This window comes from Emys orbicularis, chromosome 14, assembly GCF_028017835.1.
Source record: "Emys orbicularis isolate rEmyOrb1 chromosome 14, rEmyOrb1.hap1, whole genome shotgun sequence".
Lineage (NCBI taxonomy): Eukaryota > Metazoa > Chordata > Testudines > Emydidae > Emys > Emys orbicularis.
In genome coordinates, this window is record NC_088696.1 from 33,568,540 (window position 1) to 33,587,251 (window position 18,712).

An 18,712-nucleotide genomic window follows, 5' to 3' on the forward strand; every position below is an offset into this window, starting at 1 on the left:
AGTTAATACAGTAATAGTAGCCATAAACATGCATACAATAGGTTGATATCAGAATTAATAAGTTTAACTAGAGTAAAATATTACCCTAATCTCAGATAGAAGCAAAATTGAGCACTGAGTTTCCAGCCATTATAAATATCTTCCTTGAAAAATATTATGTCACTTTCTAATAGATATTAACCTTATCTCTTATTACTGTTCCAGCTGCATTTGCATTTGCTGCCACTCCAATGTCAGTAAAATAGCTAGCGTGCAGTGGAGTTTCTGCTCTCCTTTCAAGTCAATTTCATCTACATCCAGGGTTCATATGAAAGACAAAATGATTAACGCAGGGGTAGGCAACCTATGGCACGCGTGCCAAAGGCAGCATGTGAGCTGATTATCAGTGGCACTCACACTGCCTGGGTCCTGGCCACCAGTCCGGGGGGCTCTGCATTTTAATTTAATTGTAAATGAAGCTTCTTAAACATTTTAAAAACCTTATTTACTTTACATACAATAGTTTAGTTATATATTATAGACTTATAGAAAGAGATGACCTAAAAACGTTAAAATGTATTACTGGCACACGAAACCTTAAATTAGAGTGAATAAATGAAAATTCGGCACACCACTTCTGAAAGGTTGCCAACCCCTGGATTAACGTATCATGGTATCAGTTATTTGTGAAAACCCATTTCATCTTCCTTTATAATTGGCATATGCTTACGGATAATAAACAGCTCAACATTGTTCTTATAAAAATTAGAGTAGGCTTAGAGCTCTGATGTTATAGACTCTAACAAACAGCAGCAAACTTTCTTCAGTGAAAAGAAGAATTGTTTGGGTTGTTTTTGTTTTTTAAATTCAGGACAAATTAAAAACATTCTGTTTATGGATATTTTTCTCAATGTCAGTTTTTTAAAATGTGATTCTTTCTCCCCTTTAAATTTTCCACCCTTTCCTCATGCTCAGGTGCCAAGAAACCCAAGTTTCAGGAGTCGATATGATTAACATCACAATGCCTTACTACTGGGGAAAGTGTAACTATGAAGTCTTGGGAAAAATAAAATAAATAAAAAGCACATGTAGCTCTTACAATGGTGGGACAAAGTCCAAGGAAAAAGCTATTAAGGGCATTACCCAGAATAAAGTTTTGTCAGATCCTTTCAGTTAACAACAGAAGGTAGAAAAATATAGAATTATGAAGGGAAACTTATTTGAAAAGTGTTGGAAGGTTATTTGAATTGTGCAGGGGCTAATGTAATACTAGTTTGCTGGGTATAGATAGGCAAGGGGGAGTAGTAGGGTAGCACAAAGGGGAGACTGGTGTAAAATGTGGGAGATAGGAAGTTCATACAAAATGGCTCATTAGAACTAATTGTTTACCTGCTGCTGTAAAATCGACTGTGACTCAAACAGCATAAGGAAACAAGATTACCAGAGGAGCTTCCATTGTGTATACCTTTCTTGCTTCATTTTAACAGTTTGGGGTTTTATATGGTTCTCGAAAGTAAACAGCAGCTGGTTGCTTAGCTTTTAATTCTTTCTGGGAAAGTGTGTCAATCTAGCTTTTAAGTTACTACCTAAGAGAAAAAACTCTGAGTCCTGCCCCTCTAGAATATTTATGGCCAATTTTGATTAATTATTTCTTAGGTGGAAGTTTGCAAGAGCCAGAATATTTTCATGCCTGTCAGCTACAGGCATCTCTGGCATCCACCCAGCTCAGGGGACACAGTAAAGCACAAAAGACAAAATTATGATTCAGGCCACTGGAACTTCATGGTAATCAAAATTCAAAATACAAAATCAGGTTATTTTAATATCTAATGTTGAAAAAAATATATATGGAAAAGGCCAAAGATGAGTCATTTGATGTGGTACTTCTGTAAGACAAACACATTCCAAGGGTTTATAAAACAACAGGTACATGTTCCATTATTGTTAGTCTTGTTTTGCTACTGTACTATCATGATGGGAAGCAACTGAGAACTACTGAAATGTTTGCTTATTGAGAGGTGGGGGGAAAATCCCTCCCACCTTCAAACTAATTCTCTCTCTTGTTGGATCAGGTAATGGAAGCTAAACAAGCTACTGCACAAATTTGCTAGAGAAGTTAGGCTCAACACCAAGTTTCAGAGAAGTTGAGAGTATTCTAGTCTTAGTGATGCACACAATGGAAGGCTTTTGTTGGGACAGAAACTAAAAAATAGTGAGAAAGGGTAACCCCTTAGGATGGAAATGAAGCTCATAAACTTTGTATAAAAGGAGTGAGGGTGAAACAGATTGTGTGGGAAGAAGAGAAAACTGTGTAGTGCATATCTTTCTGGACTTGCCTTTACCCCCCAAAAAATTAAAAAAAACCCTACACACCCTGGTAAAACACCATGTGCTGAAAGTGAGGTTAGTTTCCTGGTTAACATGGAAGTTGATGGAGGGAAGGGTTCTCTCTCTCTCTCTTTGCCCCTATCCCCCACCCCACAGGAACAAGATAATTGCACCTCCCATGGCTGCGAATATTTGGAAGATCACCACTGTAGAGCTATACATAGTATCAAAATACTAATTCCTTTCCCCTTCATGGGCCAAAGTTTAAACATGGATAAGGTTATATTTCTGCCCCTAAGAAGATATTTTAAGAATGTTTAAGGTTAGGAAGTGAAGCAGGATGGGTTAGTGCATTTGAAGCTCTTGAACAGTGGCCGCAAGGACCTTCTCCATAAAAGTTCTAAAAGTTTCCTCCAGTTTCATGATGATACATGCTCTACTGCAGGGGTCCCCAACGCGGTGCCCCATGGCACCCGCCGGGGCGTCTAAGTGCGCCCGCATACTGGCCGGCGGATGAGCATCCGCCGAAATGCCGCCGACAAGCAGCGTCATCCAGAGGCGTCGCTGCCGAAATGCCGCCAATTGGCGACGTCTCTGGATGACGCTGCTTGTCGGCGGCATTTCGGCGGATGCTCGTCCGCCGCCACGGTCCTCCGTGGCTCGTTGTCTGGCGCCCGCCAGACGAAAAAGGTTGGGGACCACTGCTCTACTGAATACTACCCTCTAGCATGAACACAGCTAGCTGTTGAAGACTGCATGCAGATTACACAGGGACACATACACACACCCTTTTAATGAGTTCCCAATAAAAAGCAATGAGAAACAGTAACATTTTATGGCGACACTACTTCATGCTCGATCCATTTTCATATGCAATCTATCCATCCACACACACAGAAACCTAAACTAAGAACCACATTCAATAGCCTGCTCCTGGGTCATCTCTTTATTTAAGAGGAGACCTGAATGGTCTAAGAGTGTACAAAAGAACCCCCCCCTCCCGATACCACACCTTTAAAAATCTAAGGATTAGTGTGCATTTTGAAAGTTTTACTGGCATAACTATGTTGCTACGGCTATGTCTACACTGCGCACCTTACAATGGTGCGGCTGTGCCGCTGCAACCATGCTGTTGTAAGGTGCGCTGTGCGGCCACTCTATCGCCAGGAGAGAGCTCTCCCGGCGAAAAATAAAACCACCTCCAACGAGGAGCGATAGCTTCGTCACTGGGAGTGCGGCTCCTGCCGACGAAGAGCTGTCATTCGGAGTGTGTGTGTGTGTGTGTGTGGGGTGTTGGTGTTTTCACACCCCCGAGCGACAAAAGTTTTAGCGACGAAAGTGCCAGTGTAGACAGTGATGTGATTTTCCCCCCCCCCCCAACATAGTTATACCATTAAAAGCCTTACAGTAAATGCAGTTATATCAGTGTAAATGTGCCTTACCAGAATAAGCTATATGGACATAAGCACTTTTATACTGTGCCCTCACTAGGGGAGTTTTGCCGCTTTAACTATGCTGACATTCTAAAAACAAGGCCTAAAAAAAGTTAATCAATCCAAAAAACTCAGCTACAAAAACTACTCCTAGCAGGGAAAAACCAGTAACCAGGAGGCAAGCTACCCACTACAAAAGGGATAAAATCCCCATTGGTATAAGGCGTGAGCCGAAGTAATAGCAGATGAAAATCCTAAAAATCCATAGAGCTGAAAAGTGTGTCAAGAATAAGACCATGAAGAAAAGAAAAAAAAAGGGGGGGGGAGGTGAGGGGTGTCTTTCAGAACCTCAAAGTCTTCTAGTGGGGGGGACTCTTAAATACTGTCAGTGTTCCCAATATAAATCTTTGTTTATCCTTAAAGACACCTCTCCCAGGGAACGTATTTTCTCTTTTTTTTAGTACTAGTCCCTTAGCTGCAAAACCTATGTAGTATTTCCAACCTTTAACCTATTTCTAGGAGCACTATAATAGTGTCTCATTGCTCTCAGCGGCTCATGGCATTATCAGTAGTACTCACTGAACACGTTATTTCAGCCTGAAAGACAAGATTTAACACAGTCCTCAAATTCTGTGTATTAGTTAATATATTCTGGTTGTTATACCCCTAAAGTCAAGTCTTGGGCTAAGTACAACTGTGCTCATATGGTATTCAGTATTCCCTCACCTCACCCATCTGTGTTTCAAGGACAAACTTTCATTAGCAATGTGATCTTTAGCACTGGGTCTATTGATTGCAATGCATAGTGGTACTGCTGTGTTTACTCAACACTGTCTCATTGTTTGTAGTGCAAGCCTAACCAGTTGGAGGACGACAGCCAATACCTGTAATGAGGGAGAACGCAAGTATGTTTTTCTCACAGTAGTTTTTAAAGGATTTCTCTACCCTTCTTCCCTCCTCCCCCCATTCTTTTCTAAAATCAGAGGATAAAAAAGAATGGGTCTTTTCAACTCCCTTCACACACTGACCCCACATACTTTCATCTTCTCAGGGATTCTCTCATGCTTCTGCCTTCTGCTGCCCCTTACATCTTGCCAAAGAAACTAAAGCACTCATGAGCAGAAGGGGGCTCCTGGGTACACACCCAGCCTTTGGGTTCATGAAAGAACATAGCTTTCCAAAAAAGATTTTTTCCCTATTCTTTGTGAAGAGCACTGGAAACGTAAACCTGTGTAAACTCGCTGAGGGTTAGAATGTAGCTGGGCCTCTGCTATGGCAGCAGCAGATTTCCCTTCCCCTGAGCTCAATACACTTTTAAAAAACAAAATGGTTTAGTTAAGTTCTGGTTGCATCCCAAAGAATCATCGTACTATCACTCTCCAGAATTCTCAGCCCAGATCTGGGCTTGGCAGTGTGATCTTGGGGGACAGGAATTGGTTGTATCACAGGGAGAGAGCAAAATAAGTTTCAGAAACAAAAATGGTAAGGCTGGCTTTACTTGCTAAATGTTCTGCCTTCTCTGGGAGCTCGTGTTGTCCCTCCCCCAAGTGCTCTAAAGAGATATGCATCACATATCATTGCACCTCTCCTCAATACAGAAGGGGACAGAAAGAGGGGGCAAGCTTCTGTTCCCCTGATTGCCAGCCCTATAGGATAGCCCCATTGGTGGCCTTCCTGTACAGCCCCAGCTTGAAGCCTGGGAAACTGGTACCAGGGGAAAACTGGAGCACTGTTCCCTTGAACTAGCCAGAGACCCAACTCCCTCCCACCCACCAGTCAGGAGCATCCCATACACTTCAAGAATCAAACAAGAACCTTCTCCATCCAGCCACTCCAGTCCAACTTGTTATGGCCAGACACCACTGGACAACCCACCAGCCACCACCATTTGTTGTTCCTAGAGAAGGGCAAAATTTAATTCACAAATATGTAAAAGACCAGGTATCAAGTACCATATTGTTGCAATATGTAGTAAGTCATGCAGCTCCTCAGAGGTCTACTCTCAGCTGTTATAAATAAATTTAAGTACACACTGACAGCTGTTGCCTTTCTTTTCCCAGTCTTCCTACCTCCTCCTTCAAAGCCTGGTGGCCTTTCGCAAGTTCCTCAGTAAGCAAGAGTTCATCCTCTAACAGTTCTGATTTGCTATAAGAAATAACACTCCAGCTGCTACAATGGGGGTGAAAATCTTACTTCCTGCAATCCTTCAGAGCCCTGTCCTTACTACCGCGCCATGACCCAGCCTCACAAAACACACACTCTCCTCCCGCCCAACCAACACAGAACACATCCTCTCCCAGGATGCCTGAAGTGTCAGACTTCCAAGAACAAGCATAAGGTTTTTTCCTCAGCTGCAGAAGATGCTGCGAGGTCAATATCTTTAGAACCAATCCCAATATTTAGGCCCTGGAAACACATATATAAAGATTTACACTAGGAGGAAAGCCTCCCTACACTGTTTTCCATGTTTCTTTAATCAGTGGTCTCCACATTTGATTGCTATTGCTCTACTATAGCATTATATGGTTGTACACTGAATATCAATGTAATGGAATGTCTCATTATGATCCCATTCCTACAAAGTCTTATGTGTGTGCTTAACTTTAGATGTTGTGCTTGCAGTGAATGCATAAATCTTCACAGGATCATGGCCTTAGCCTGGTCATGTCATCCTCTGGGGCTATCCCAATGAAAGATTAAGAGCCATATTACTGACAGCTAACAGAAGTTCTCCTTGAGCTCACGTGGTAGAGTGTGTGTTTAGTCAAAAGATCCAGAACTTTAATGGGAGCCAGACTTAGACTCTAGAACTCACTCCCACGAGAGATAAGAATGACCGCTAATCTCATGGCTTTCCAAACTAAGTACAAAGCTAATTTCTTCAGCTTCTCTTCCTCATTAGCTCTTCACAGTCTACATACGTGGACCGGAGGGGGAAGAAGGGGGGGGGAAACCCTTTTGTTATCTTTCTATCTACTGCAAGAGCTAAAGTGGGGGAAATTTTGTTTGTTCTTTTATTAAATTATAAAGTGCTCATATACTAAGTATTTAGGCTTCTATTCCCAGTATTTTATGTATACTGTTTAGTACGTTACTAATGTCTATGTTTGCAGCACATGGATACACTGGGATGAAGAGCAGCTTGGCAAAGCAGCTATTCCATTTCTGGACCAATAAAAGACATTACCTCACCCACCTTGTGTCTCTTTTACAAAGCAAGACATTTGCTAAAAGAGTGGAATGATCATCCTGTAAAACTAGGAAACTAGAGTAGAGTATGGAACTGATTCAAGAACATCAACCCAAGGAGACAAATGTATCATAGAGGTGAGGCAAATAGACTACCAGAGAGAGGGTACCAAGGTAAGCATCTTTCTAATCCAGTGTCTGCCAATGATAGATACATGAAGTTGCTTTCAAACAATACAGTCCCCACCTTTTGTACTGAAGCGAGGAGGTAATTGCAATAAAAGGAATAAGAAAAACTGGTCATACCCAATAGAAATGGTGGGCCAGGTGTGGCTCTGGGATTTTATGCAGGGCAGCAATTATAAGGAAAGAAGCTTTTCCAGGAATATATGGGAGGAAGAGGGCCACTATTTGCAACAAAAACATAGCATTTATGAAACCCAAATTATTATTTTTCCAGTGACTTAATGGGGAGGAGAAGATAGAAAATTCTGATCCTCCTGTGACGTTTTAGAAAGAACACTAGGTGAGTTTAGCAAACACTTGTTAGTCAAGATTTATCTTTGATGATGATGTGTCAGGACCGAAAATCCCACATAACTGATATACTAGTAAACCCTTATCCTTCCAATCATAATTCCTTCCCAAATCCTTCTACCAGTGACCGACTGCAGCAGCAAGTTTTTATTGTTGTGATGCTGGCAGACCAGGTGTGAACTCATGCTGAAGCCCCAGGCCAATTCACTTGTGTATTAGTATAGAGCAAAGTGATTGTTAAATGTATAAAAATGTATTTGATGTTTAAACTTCATGAAAACTAAAGGGATGCTACTTGCATTATTTTCATTTATCTGTACCATGTTATACACAATTTAAATGTTTGCTACTACGTTATATCCATGTAATGAAATATCCCATCAAAGGAGAAAGAAGCCTTGTAGAATGCAGATGAAGAACTCTAATAGAGAAGAGCCAATTTCAAAGCAAGTGGTCAGCATATGTGATGATCGAAGGTCAAAGATTCAAAATGCATCCCTTACACTGTCATCAAAGGAAAAGCCCACATGGGTAGTGACCAGGGTTACCAGATAGCAACTGTGAAAAAACGGGAAAGGGGTGATACGCGCCTATATAAGAAAAAGTCCCAAAAAAAGGAACTGTTCCTTTAAAAAGGGGACATCTGGTCACCCTAGTAGTGACACTGTCAGCTTGTTTTCTGTGAGAAAAAGTATGGATTCAAGAAAAGATCCTGGAGCTCTGGACTGTTTGGACTCTTACAGGGAAGTGAACCTGATGCAAAGCGGAGATACCCGGAGAGAATCCAGGTACCCTGACAAGACTTTTGGGAAACTGGCAGTTTAGTATATCACTGCCATCATTTGGAATGACAGACTGTGACTCACCTGTACATATATTTTATGTGATTTAACCGCTCAATGACTCTCATGTCCTTTAGTTAGTTTACTATAGAATTAGCAGCCAACATTATCTTTGGTGTAAGTTCTAGAGTGCCAATTGATCTGGGGTAAGTGACTGATCTCTGGGGACTGAGAGCAACCTGATGTGGTGTGATTTTTGGTTTAAGTGACTTTTTAATCACAAACTCCAGTTTGTCTGGGTGGCAAGATACACTGGAGAGACTAAGGGGACTGTCTGTGACTCCATGATAAGACTGGTACCATGATCCAGGAGTTCACATTTGTTACTGGCTTAGTGAAATCTAATTATACAACACACCAACAGCCTGGGGTGTCTGCCCTGTTTTCTGACAGTCTGCCCTGAGGTATGCACTCACGGTCAGGAGCCACTTCAGACAGCATGACAATTGTCAAAGAATTATGTCACATTAAGACTATGCAGAGTTCCAGAGAAGTAGGGAGTCGCACATCAGGTACTTTGTCTGCATTTGTGGATTATCAAAATATTTGTAGGTTGCTAAAAACTCTCTCCTGGTAATCAGACCTCCAGATCAGGATGTGATTTAGGATAAATTTTAGATAGCAAGTTCCTCGCCCATTCATGTGCATTAAGATTCCATGGCACTTTTTTCAAATAAACCACAAGGTTCCTCTTAAATTAAATAAAGTTACATTTTGTAGTTACATTCTGCCCATCTAAATACTCTCTGCAATGTCAGTTACATAGAGTATTCTATGTTTTTCATCCTAAACGTCTGTGCAGTGTTATTAGAGTCAGAGTTCAAGAACAGACGAGACCATCGGATCATCTAGTCTCACCTCCTACCCACACACTAAACGCAGCAATTTATTGCTGCTCTCAATCCCTGAAATGGCGGACTTGATAAGATAGATAGAAGAAATCACTAAAGTTTGGAATCTTTGTATGAAAAGAGTCTGTCAGTGAGACACACCAATATCCATGTAATTACAGGCATGCAATAGAGAGAGAATTAGAGGTTTCATTTCTATAAAGGGAGTTTTGTAGCTTAAAAAAAGAAAAGGAAAGGTATGAGCCAAAGGACCAAGATTAGTCTTTGAAAAATAAATGGAACTATCCCTAGATTAAACATACAAAGTATTAAATGTAATGGTTTTGCATAAAGCAAGCATTATGAGGGCAGTTACTCTAAAACCAAACTCCAATTAGCCTTTTTATAGCTCTCCATAATCAGGGCCAGCTCCAGGGTTTTGGCCACCCCAAGCAGCAAAAAAAAGCGCCGCGATCGTGATCTGCAGCGGCAATTCGGCGGGAGGTCCTTCGCTCCGAGCAGGAGTGAGGGACCGTCCGCTGAATTGCCGCCGAATACCTAGACATGCCGCCACTCTCCGGAGCGGCTGCCCCAAGCACCTGCTTGCCAGGCTGGTGCCTGGAGCCGGCCCTGTCCATAATACTGCCTTGCTACCTCTGCCAATAGCCAGAGTCAGCATCTATGCTTTTCTCTTAGACTGACTATTTAACCTAGATGTGCCACAATATGTTGAGTAAGGTGTTTTCTTCATCTAGCAGCAGTTAGCTACCCAATGTTCACATGCATGAGGCTTAGAAACTCTTAAACAGTGCGGAGTAGAGCAACATGCAGAAGTGAGAGCTGTGCAATCCTCTGGACAGCTGCCACAAGAGCCAGATTGTAGGATCATAGGAGAGCGGTGAAAAACAGAAGCTCTATAGATTTACAAGATCCACAGAAACAGTTTCTCAAGCTGCTTCCCTGTTACCATGTGCCAGAGCGGATGGAACCATTTCTCATACAGCTTGTGTGCCTTTTTTTTTTTTTTAAATGGTAGACCCAGGATTTTTTATTATGAATGGAATTTTCAAAAGCATGAAAGGAGTTATTCAGACAATAGCATGACGACTCATTACTGTAATAAGGTAAAGGAAGCAAGTCAAATAATCCCTTAGGATCATGTGCTCCTCACCCAGCAGTCTTCATTTTCATACATATTCCAATGCTATTTTTAAAAAAGGAAGTAAATATTGTCTCAAGTTCTGCCTGACACAATATGAGCATGTCAGACTACATTAGTGGCATATGCCAGTGAAAAGCTACTTGGCTTCCAAGCACATCCATCTATCCCATGTGAAGATATGAATTGTTTGGGTGACTCTATACAGCAGGTATCAGAGGGGTAGCCGTGTTAGTCTGAATCTGTAAAAAGCAACAGAGGGTCCTGTGGCACCTTTAAGACTAACAGAAGTATTGGAGCATAAGCTTTCGTCTGATGAAGTGGGCATTCACCCACGAAAGCTTATGCTCCAATACTTCTGTTAGTCTTAGAGGTGCCACAGGACCCTCTGTTGCTCTATACAGCAAGGATCAGCAACCTTTGGCACGCAGCCCGTCAGGGAAATCCGCTGGTGGGCCGGGACGGTTTGTTTACCTGCAGTGTCCGCAGGTTCGGCCGATCGCAGCTCCCACTGGCCGCAGTTCGCCGTTCCAGGCCAATGGGGGCTGCGGGAAGCAGCGGCCAGCACATCCCTTGGCCAGCGCCGCTTCCAGCAGCCCCCATTGGCCTGGAATGGCAAACCGCGGCCAGTGGGAGCTGCGATCGGCCGAACCTGCGGACACGGCAGGTAAACAAACCGTCTCGGCCCGCCAGTGGATTTCCCTAATGGGCCACGTGCCAAAGGTTGCCAATCCCTACTATACAGGTTGTTGCAATGGTTTGCTATTTTATAGCTGCTACTCCACCCCAATCTGATAAGAAGCTTAAAGTTACTATTTAACGTTACCAGAAGTAGGCAGCGGCATCAGGAGAGAGTGTCCAAATTCTCCCTCCCTGTATTAGAATGAAGCAATTATGAACACTCACCAACAGTGACTAATATGGTCCAGTGGTTAAAGAATGACAGCACTGGTAGCCAGCACTACTGAGTTTTATTTCCTTGTCTGCACATCACTCATGATGCAGCTCAAAGCAAGTCATTTAAGCTACCTAGGTCTCAATTTACTCAGGTGTAAAATGGATCTAAATATACTTCTTGGGGGTATATAAGGCTTAATATTTGTACAGCACTTGAATCACTCAGATGAAAATATTATGATTTTTAGTCATGCGAAAAATATTACTATGCCCCAAGCCTCTGTGGAGAATAAACCTTGCCAAGACTGCACACTGACATGTGACACGATGGTGCTTTCGAAGAAGCCATCTTAGGTCTGAGCTGTCATCTGGCCTAACTGACTGTAAAGCAGAAAGTGTTCCAAATGCGACCTGTAGGGACTTGGACAGCCCAGAGGATTAGCAATGAAAAAAACATCAGACTCCACCTATAGCATCAAAAACAGAATCACGGCTAGATTTGGGGAAACTATGTTTAACTATCCATCTCCACTGCTAATCATAGGAAATCCCACTATATAAACAAAAGCCTGGAACCAGGCAAAAAGCATAAAGATCTGGAGGAGCTATAGACAATCACTTTATAGACTGCTGAAGCTCCAAGATTAGGTGCACGACTTCACCTAAACTAGCTCTATTTGAATTTAGCAATGAACTGCCAATAGAAAAGACAAGATGCAGGACCAGAGTACTGCACAAAACTATATCCTGTAGATATGCCAGTAGTAGTGTTCAGTTTAGCAGACCATCCCAACAAGCGCTTAGCAAACACAACCAGTACTTTAAAAATAAAAATGGCATATCTATGGTGCTAGGTAAGCCTCGAGGAAAAGACAACCCACAACAATGTATCTGTTTGGATTTTATCAGCATTGATACTAGCAAGCATTCAAGAGTCAGATCCCCAAAATCAAGAGATTGGCATAAAAATGAGATTTGTCAATATAAGTAGTTTGGGGTTCTTTTTATTTGTCTTCTGGCCTCTGAGGCTTTACAGTAAAAATCAGTTCATGTTTTCAGGTTTTTCCTCTGTGAACATATGGATTAGAAAAACTCATTTCTTAAAAATGAAAGCTTTAACACAGATACCAAATATCACCAGAGTTGAAAACAATGAAATGGGAACAACCTTTACCACCACACTATGGAGAACAGGCTGCAGAACAAGTTTCCCTTTAAGTTTAGTTCCAACTGATTAATCAGGCTGCAGGAATCCACTGGTTCTACCACCCCTTGTCCTTTAAAGGCTCAAACAACTAGTTTGTTTCCTGCCGACTTGGTTGATATTTGGCAAAATATACCAACCCTATGATTCTACTGCTTGATCAACAAGAATTTAAAAACAAATATGGAAGTGTAAAAGGAGCAATTTGTTTTCATGGCCACTTAACTTAATGGCAAAGCCCACAGTATTTTCAACTTCTGCTCAATGTAAGAGAAAAAGAAATTGGCATCTTGCTTGATTCCAAGTTCTTTAGGCCAGAGAAAACAAAGTAAATTTATCCCTGGTCTATTTGCTGCAATATATAATATGATGAAAGGCCAGCAAGTTTAGGGCAGTCCAGCAGGCAAGTATTTGAGTGGAACTAAAAGATGATTTCATATCGTTCCATAACTGAATATTGGGGGAACATTTTCAAAAGGAGTCACGCACACAACTCCCACTGAAAACTCATGCTTTATGACTACTGCTCAAAGGAAATCAGTAACTGGGAATGGAAGCCACCAAGTGTCTTCATATCGCAGGCATTTCTCCACCATAATTACTAATTTTTCTTCAGCTTTTTCCTCTCTCAGGATGACAAGCAATAAGGCTTAAGCAAAGCGAATAAAGTTGACTTAGGTCATGCCTTTGGTGGGGTGCGGAGGAGTTAAGATATTTGCAGTGTCGCCAATTCTCACAATAGCTGGTTTTCCTCAAAGCCCCAGCTGCTGGAATTAGGACACTGCATGAGAATCTCAGCTTTCATTTAAAAGCAAAAGTAGGCATCTAGCTCTCCTGGTTGCAAAGAAAAGCTTGAAAATATGAAGTAAGTGCACCTCAAAGGCTCAGAAACCAGAAGGGAAATAAAATGATTCAAAAATGTATTATTTAAAGAAAGTCTCGTGATTCATAAGCCACTCGTGATTTGTGATGGGGGGGGGGGGGTCCAATTCACGAATTTTGAACTTTTGAGGTTGGAAATATGGCATGAGAATGACTGAAAGAAAAAGTCCACAGCTGGCCATACTTTCCTTTTAATGTCTAGACCAGGTACTTAGGATGCTTTCCTCTTTATAAGAGAGCTACGGCTATTTTTTAGCTGATTAGATTTCAAAATGTACTTGATGGGGCATTTCTTTATAGGCAATGACTGCTTTAAAAGCTTACTTCACTGCATCTAGTGCATATAATTTGTGATAAGAAGCATTGTGCAAAGAGCTTCCAATCTGTTTTGTCTTTTGAGATGTTCAATTCCACTATACCATATGACTGCCTAAAACTGTAACTACTTTAGGTCAGACTGTGCAATATGATTCTAGTATGGAAGATAAAAATTCCTACAGTGCAAGACATTTTTAGTTAAAATAAAATCAGTCTGATTTTATATGGCCTGGAAATTAATCTCTATATGCACTCAACTTACTGAGATATTTATTATTTTAGAAGAGAGTTTGAATTGCATTGAATATGAAAGGAAACTCTGAAGCTAGGACAATGAATCTCAACCAGTAAGGAGCAGATCATAGGCTTTCCAAAACTGTAAGGATGTCGTACTTGAAAGATATGTCTTGGAATCATTTCCATTTTGAATTCACTGAATACACAAAGCAAACTGACTAAAAGGGTGCAGATTTAGGATTTTGGAATCCCTAACAGAATTTCCTCCACTAAGACAAAAAGATACCTGTACACACAATGTTACTGTGCACTGTGCATCATCGAATGCAACCTAGCCCTTGGATCTACAGGCATTGGAGTTTGTTACTATGAGCTAGGACAAGTAAGTTAGAGAGACACGGTGTAAATTGATCATATCATGCACATTAAAAATATTCGTTATTTGAAGATTCCCTTTGATCTTCAAATACTGTTTTTAAAATAATAAAACAAAACTTTGTAGAATAATATAACTACACCTCTACCCCAATATAATGCAACCCGATATAACACGAATTCGGATATAACGCGGTAAAGCAGTGCTCCGGGGGGGGAGGGGGTGCACACTCCAGCGGATCAAAGCAAGTTCGATAGAACGCGGTAAGATTTTTTGGCTCCCGAGGACAGCGTTATATCGGGGTAGAGGTGTAGTTTATTCATGACCATACAAATACAAAGTTTTCCCTGCACTACCACCACAACAGGTAAGCGCATAAAAAAATAAAGCCCAATTTTGATTTAAAGACATCTCCTTAAATTGTTAAAGCCTAGTCCACTAGTAATATATAACTTGAACCACAACACATGCTTTTTTAATGGACCATGTGCCAATGCTGGAAGGATAAACATGCAGTACTATTATATTATATTGTATTTCTGCAAGCAGGGCATTCGGGATCTGGTCTAAAGAAGTGGTGTGTACCCATTGAAGCCAGTAGGAGTTGAGGGCACTCAGATGAGGCTCATTCATAATGCAAGCTGCTACTGTGCAAACTTCCCTTTCCCAGTGCTGCCAATGCTCCTGACTAGAAACAACAGCGCTGGGCTACTTTTCAGCAACAAATGCCAGTCATTATAAGTTGTGTGGGGGCTTCAGAGGGACCAGATGAAGACGACTAGCTTTGTGATCTCACCCTCCCTCTGCAGAGTTTGCAATAGTGTCTCCAGAGGTGAATAACGTTTAGTAGACTGATCAACTGATCTACAACATGGCCTCCAATCTAGGTATAATTTGTTTTTTAAAATAACCACTTTGTCTAATTGCACTTTTAATAATCTAAATTTAAAAAAAAAATCTGCATTCATTGACAATACAATAGAACCTTGATTTTACAAACACCAATCATATAAATATCCAGTTACACAAACCATTTTTCTTCATAGGGGTTGGAAAGACAAAAAACAAAAAAACACCTGCACACAACAAAATGTTGATGAAGAGCAAGTTGATATCCTTTCACATTCGGATTCCTTGAACACATTGAAAAATCACTTCCCAGTGGTTTGCAGGACAAGAAGAAAGCAATGCAGTGCACCCAACTGCAATTTATGTACCATACTTACTAAAATTTTGAGATGTTCAGTTTAATGAACTATTTAATCCCCAATTATTCCAGGCAATAAGGGTTCTAGTGTACCTGAAAGCATCAAGTAATTTTTAAGAACCTAACAGAATATCAGCTGCTATAATTGTGGACTATAGATTCTACTTTTGCTACCATAGTACATGACTATCTCAAAAACATGAATATATCCTCACAACATGTATCTGACTTCATTGTATCGTCATTCTCTTTTTACAGGTGGGGAAACTGAGGCACTGAGATTAAGTGAAGTGCCTAAAGTCACACAGGAAGACAGTGACAGAGCCAGCAGTTGCACTCCAATGCTTTAATCACAAAAACATTCTTCCTCAATTGCCAAGATATGCCACCCAAAATGAAAAAAATACTTTGCAAGAGTCTCCTCCACACCCATACACAAAAGCTAATATTTTTCTTTATATGCTGGAGTAGACCTACCTACAGCGCAGTTTACAGCAGTAAGATACAATCGCTCATAAAAGTATCGAGTATAATTAAAGGGTGTGCTATAAAGGTAAACAGGGTGTACTTTGCTAAGCTGTTCCAGATGCCTTTAGTGGAAGATCTGGGACAAGCTCAAACCTGCAGCTTTACATTTTCTCAGAGTTATTTTGAAGCTATACAAATCACTTTGCACTCTCAGCTGGATTCTTGTGAAACTTGTGTAACATAGAAAAACCAAAGAGTGTAATCCACATTTAATTTTGAAAAATAAATTATGTTTAAATACACAACCCTTGTGCATTCATATTTAAGAAATTATTTAGTCCAGGTACAGTGAATTGTTAACCATTCAGTATCAAGTAAGGTTAGTTCCTATTCTGCCAAGTTATGTGTGTGTCACCAGAAGTTACAACATGAACCTGTCCTACTGCCTAAGCAAGTTTCTCTTTCAAAACACACCCACAATGATTCAAGCAAGGTGTGGAAAGACAGCTTTCATATACCCCACAAAAATGCACTATTGTATTTTTCCAGTCAAGTTCAGTTTACTAAGCTATCACATTTTAACGAGACAAAAAAAGCCATGTGTATATACACTAAAAATTAAAGTAACTAGCTGCCTCTTTAAACCATAAGGATTATAAGAATTTTCAGGTTATCGTATTGCCTGAAATTAAGGTGACGCAGAATGTTTCCAGGAGCAAAATGCAACAATAGCAGAAACAAGCTTATAAACAGAAGGCAGGGATGTTTGTATTATGCATTTGGACATCCAAACTCAACTTCTGTCTCACTATAATTAAGCACTTCACTATCTATTAATTTAAGATCATTCAGTTCAACACTCTGCATGTGTGGTATTTTACAGAAATTATAATTTGGTATGTGCAACTAATTACTTTTAATAGTGAATTATTTTTCTTCACAACACGAGAAAGACAAGGTCTTATATTAGCACTGATAATCTTAGGAATCTATATCTTTAGTATAATGGTATTTCTTTGATCAAACTTCTCTGAAAATTTTTTGTTAGTACCCTAATAATTTCTGATGTGTTAATTATCCTGCTACATCCTGTTAAGCATTGAATAAGAGAAATTTAGGGTAAAAAATGGACATGGGCCTATTCAGAATAAATTGAAAACATAGGTCAAAACTCTCAAAACAAGAACACTGACTCAAAAGTTTTGCCACAATGTACTTGAGCTATTCCCATTTTTCTCCAAGAATCCAATTTCACATAGCTCAAGATCTCTCTGTGGGGCAAACCGTGACTGAGGTATTGCTAGTTTTGAAACAGTTTGCTAGGGATTTCAAATTGAAAGGCAAAACCAAGTCTATTTGCTTTATTGCATCAGTTCAATCCTACTCCCAGAGTTAACCCTTAAATGCCCTTGCTGGTCCTCACCTGTTGGAGAACTCGGTCCAGAGGCTCAGCTTTGCTCAGTCCCTCTGGTGTTAAGCCACTCACTTCTCGACATTGGTCACTTAGCTCCAAATTGTCTGCTTTTACCAGGGATTTGTGCAATGTCCCTACCTGAAAACATGTAAGTGGGGGAGAAAAATAAGGAGCAATGGAATGAGTTCATTATTACAATGCATTCAATAGCTTAGCAGAAACGTCAGAGCGGTCCAGTATCACTTTCCAAAAAATGTATTTGTCAATTTCACAAATCAAAAGCCCTCCTTAACTTTTCCTTCTCTCCTGCCCCAACACTGGGTACTGGCTATGGGTACTCATGCATTCATGGGGAGAACATGTTTTCCATTCAGCATTGGTTTGTTCTGTAGTTGTTAGTTTTGATAGGAAGATCATATAGCTTTACACTATTTGAAGACTCTGCTCAACAAAATGGACAATTGTGTATATTTGTGCGTGTAAGGATTAAAAACAAAACTTTACATCGAGCAGCTTCTGAGTAATTTACATTGCAGTAATTAAAAATAAAAAAATTACCTTTAGAATAGCCTAAAATAAGATACATATTTTAAAAAATAGCTTGATCATAAGAAAAAGACAAAAAAAACAAGGCCATTCAGGATCTGTTTTCCTTATGGAGATAGTTTCCATTAAACCATGCACGTTTGGTGTACCAAGCGTGCATGCGGGGAGAGGGAAAGAGGATTAGAAGCCTCCAAAAATGAGGAGAAATCTAACATTAAAAGAACAAACGTTTAAAGAAAAACAAATAACCTAATTTAAAAAAATCTTGGGGGAAAAAATAAAATAACGCAAAAGGCCTTTGTAGACTTAACCTCTCCCACCCCCTCCCTTTTGGTGCATTTGTGAAATGAACAAACAGCCCCAGCTGAGGTGGATATGTGATACTGACCATAATGCCTGCACCCGGCCAGCCCTGGGCTAGGGGGCTGCTTCGCTTGCAGTGTACGTACATAACACAACCTTGTATCAAGACTTTGAAGCCATACCTTCTTGCTGTGTAGATCCACAACTTGCCACACCAAGAGAATTAGTTCCCTCTCATCCGAACCCAGTTTAGCCCCATATGCACCAGCTGTTGCCCCAAACAACACCACCAAAGAGTCACTGTGCGAAGCCGTCATGACCACAGGGGGAAACAACTACAATCAAAAGCACAGGTCAAAAAAAAAGACAAAGGAAAATAAAATAAATCCCAGAGACTCACCCCTTCTTCCAAGTGATCAAAGGGGAAATAAAAGGACAAGGAGTAATAATATCAAGAGAAGAGAGCGCGCTATTGGGGAAGGAGGGCTGAGACAAAAATGGAGAAAACTTCTTACAGCTCTACCTGTTCCCAGTGATCTCCTTCTCCCCGGGTCTGATTGGGA

General features: G+C 40.7%; 1 protein-coding gene across 2 annotated transcripts in view; it reads right to left on the reverse strand.

Annotated features, from left to right (window-relative positions):
- Window positions 1-18,472, reverse strand: part of ESRP2 (epithelial splicing regulatory protein 2) — a 61,000-nt gene extending 42,528 nt beyond the window's left edge. Inside the window, exons 1-2 of one of the 2 annotated variants that reach the window (XM_065416661.1) lie at window positions 18,332-18,472; window positions 17,310-17,438 (exon numbers count right to left, since the gene is read on the reverse strand). In XM_065416661.1, the coding sequence (XP_065272733.1) occupies window positions 17,310-17,438; window positions 18,332-18,466 (264 nt within the window). In that variant the 5' untranslated portion in view covers window positions 18,467-18,472. The remainder of the gene's footprint in view (window positions 1-17,309; window positions 17,439-18,331) is intronic. The other variant, XM_065416660.1, reaches the window with a different exon arrangement.
- Window positions 18,473-18,712: the final 240 nt, after the last annotated feature.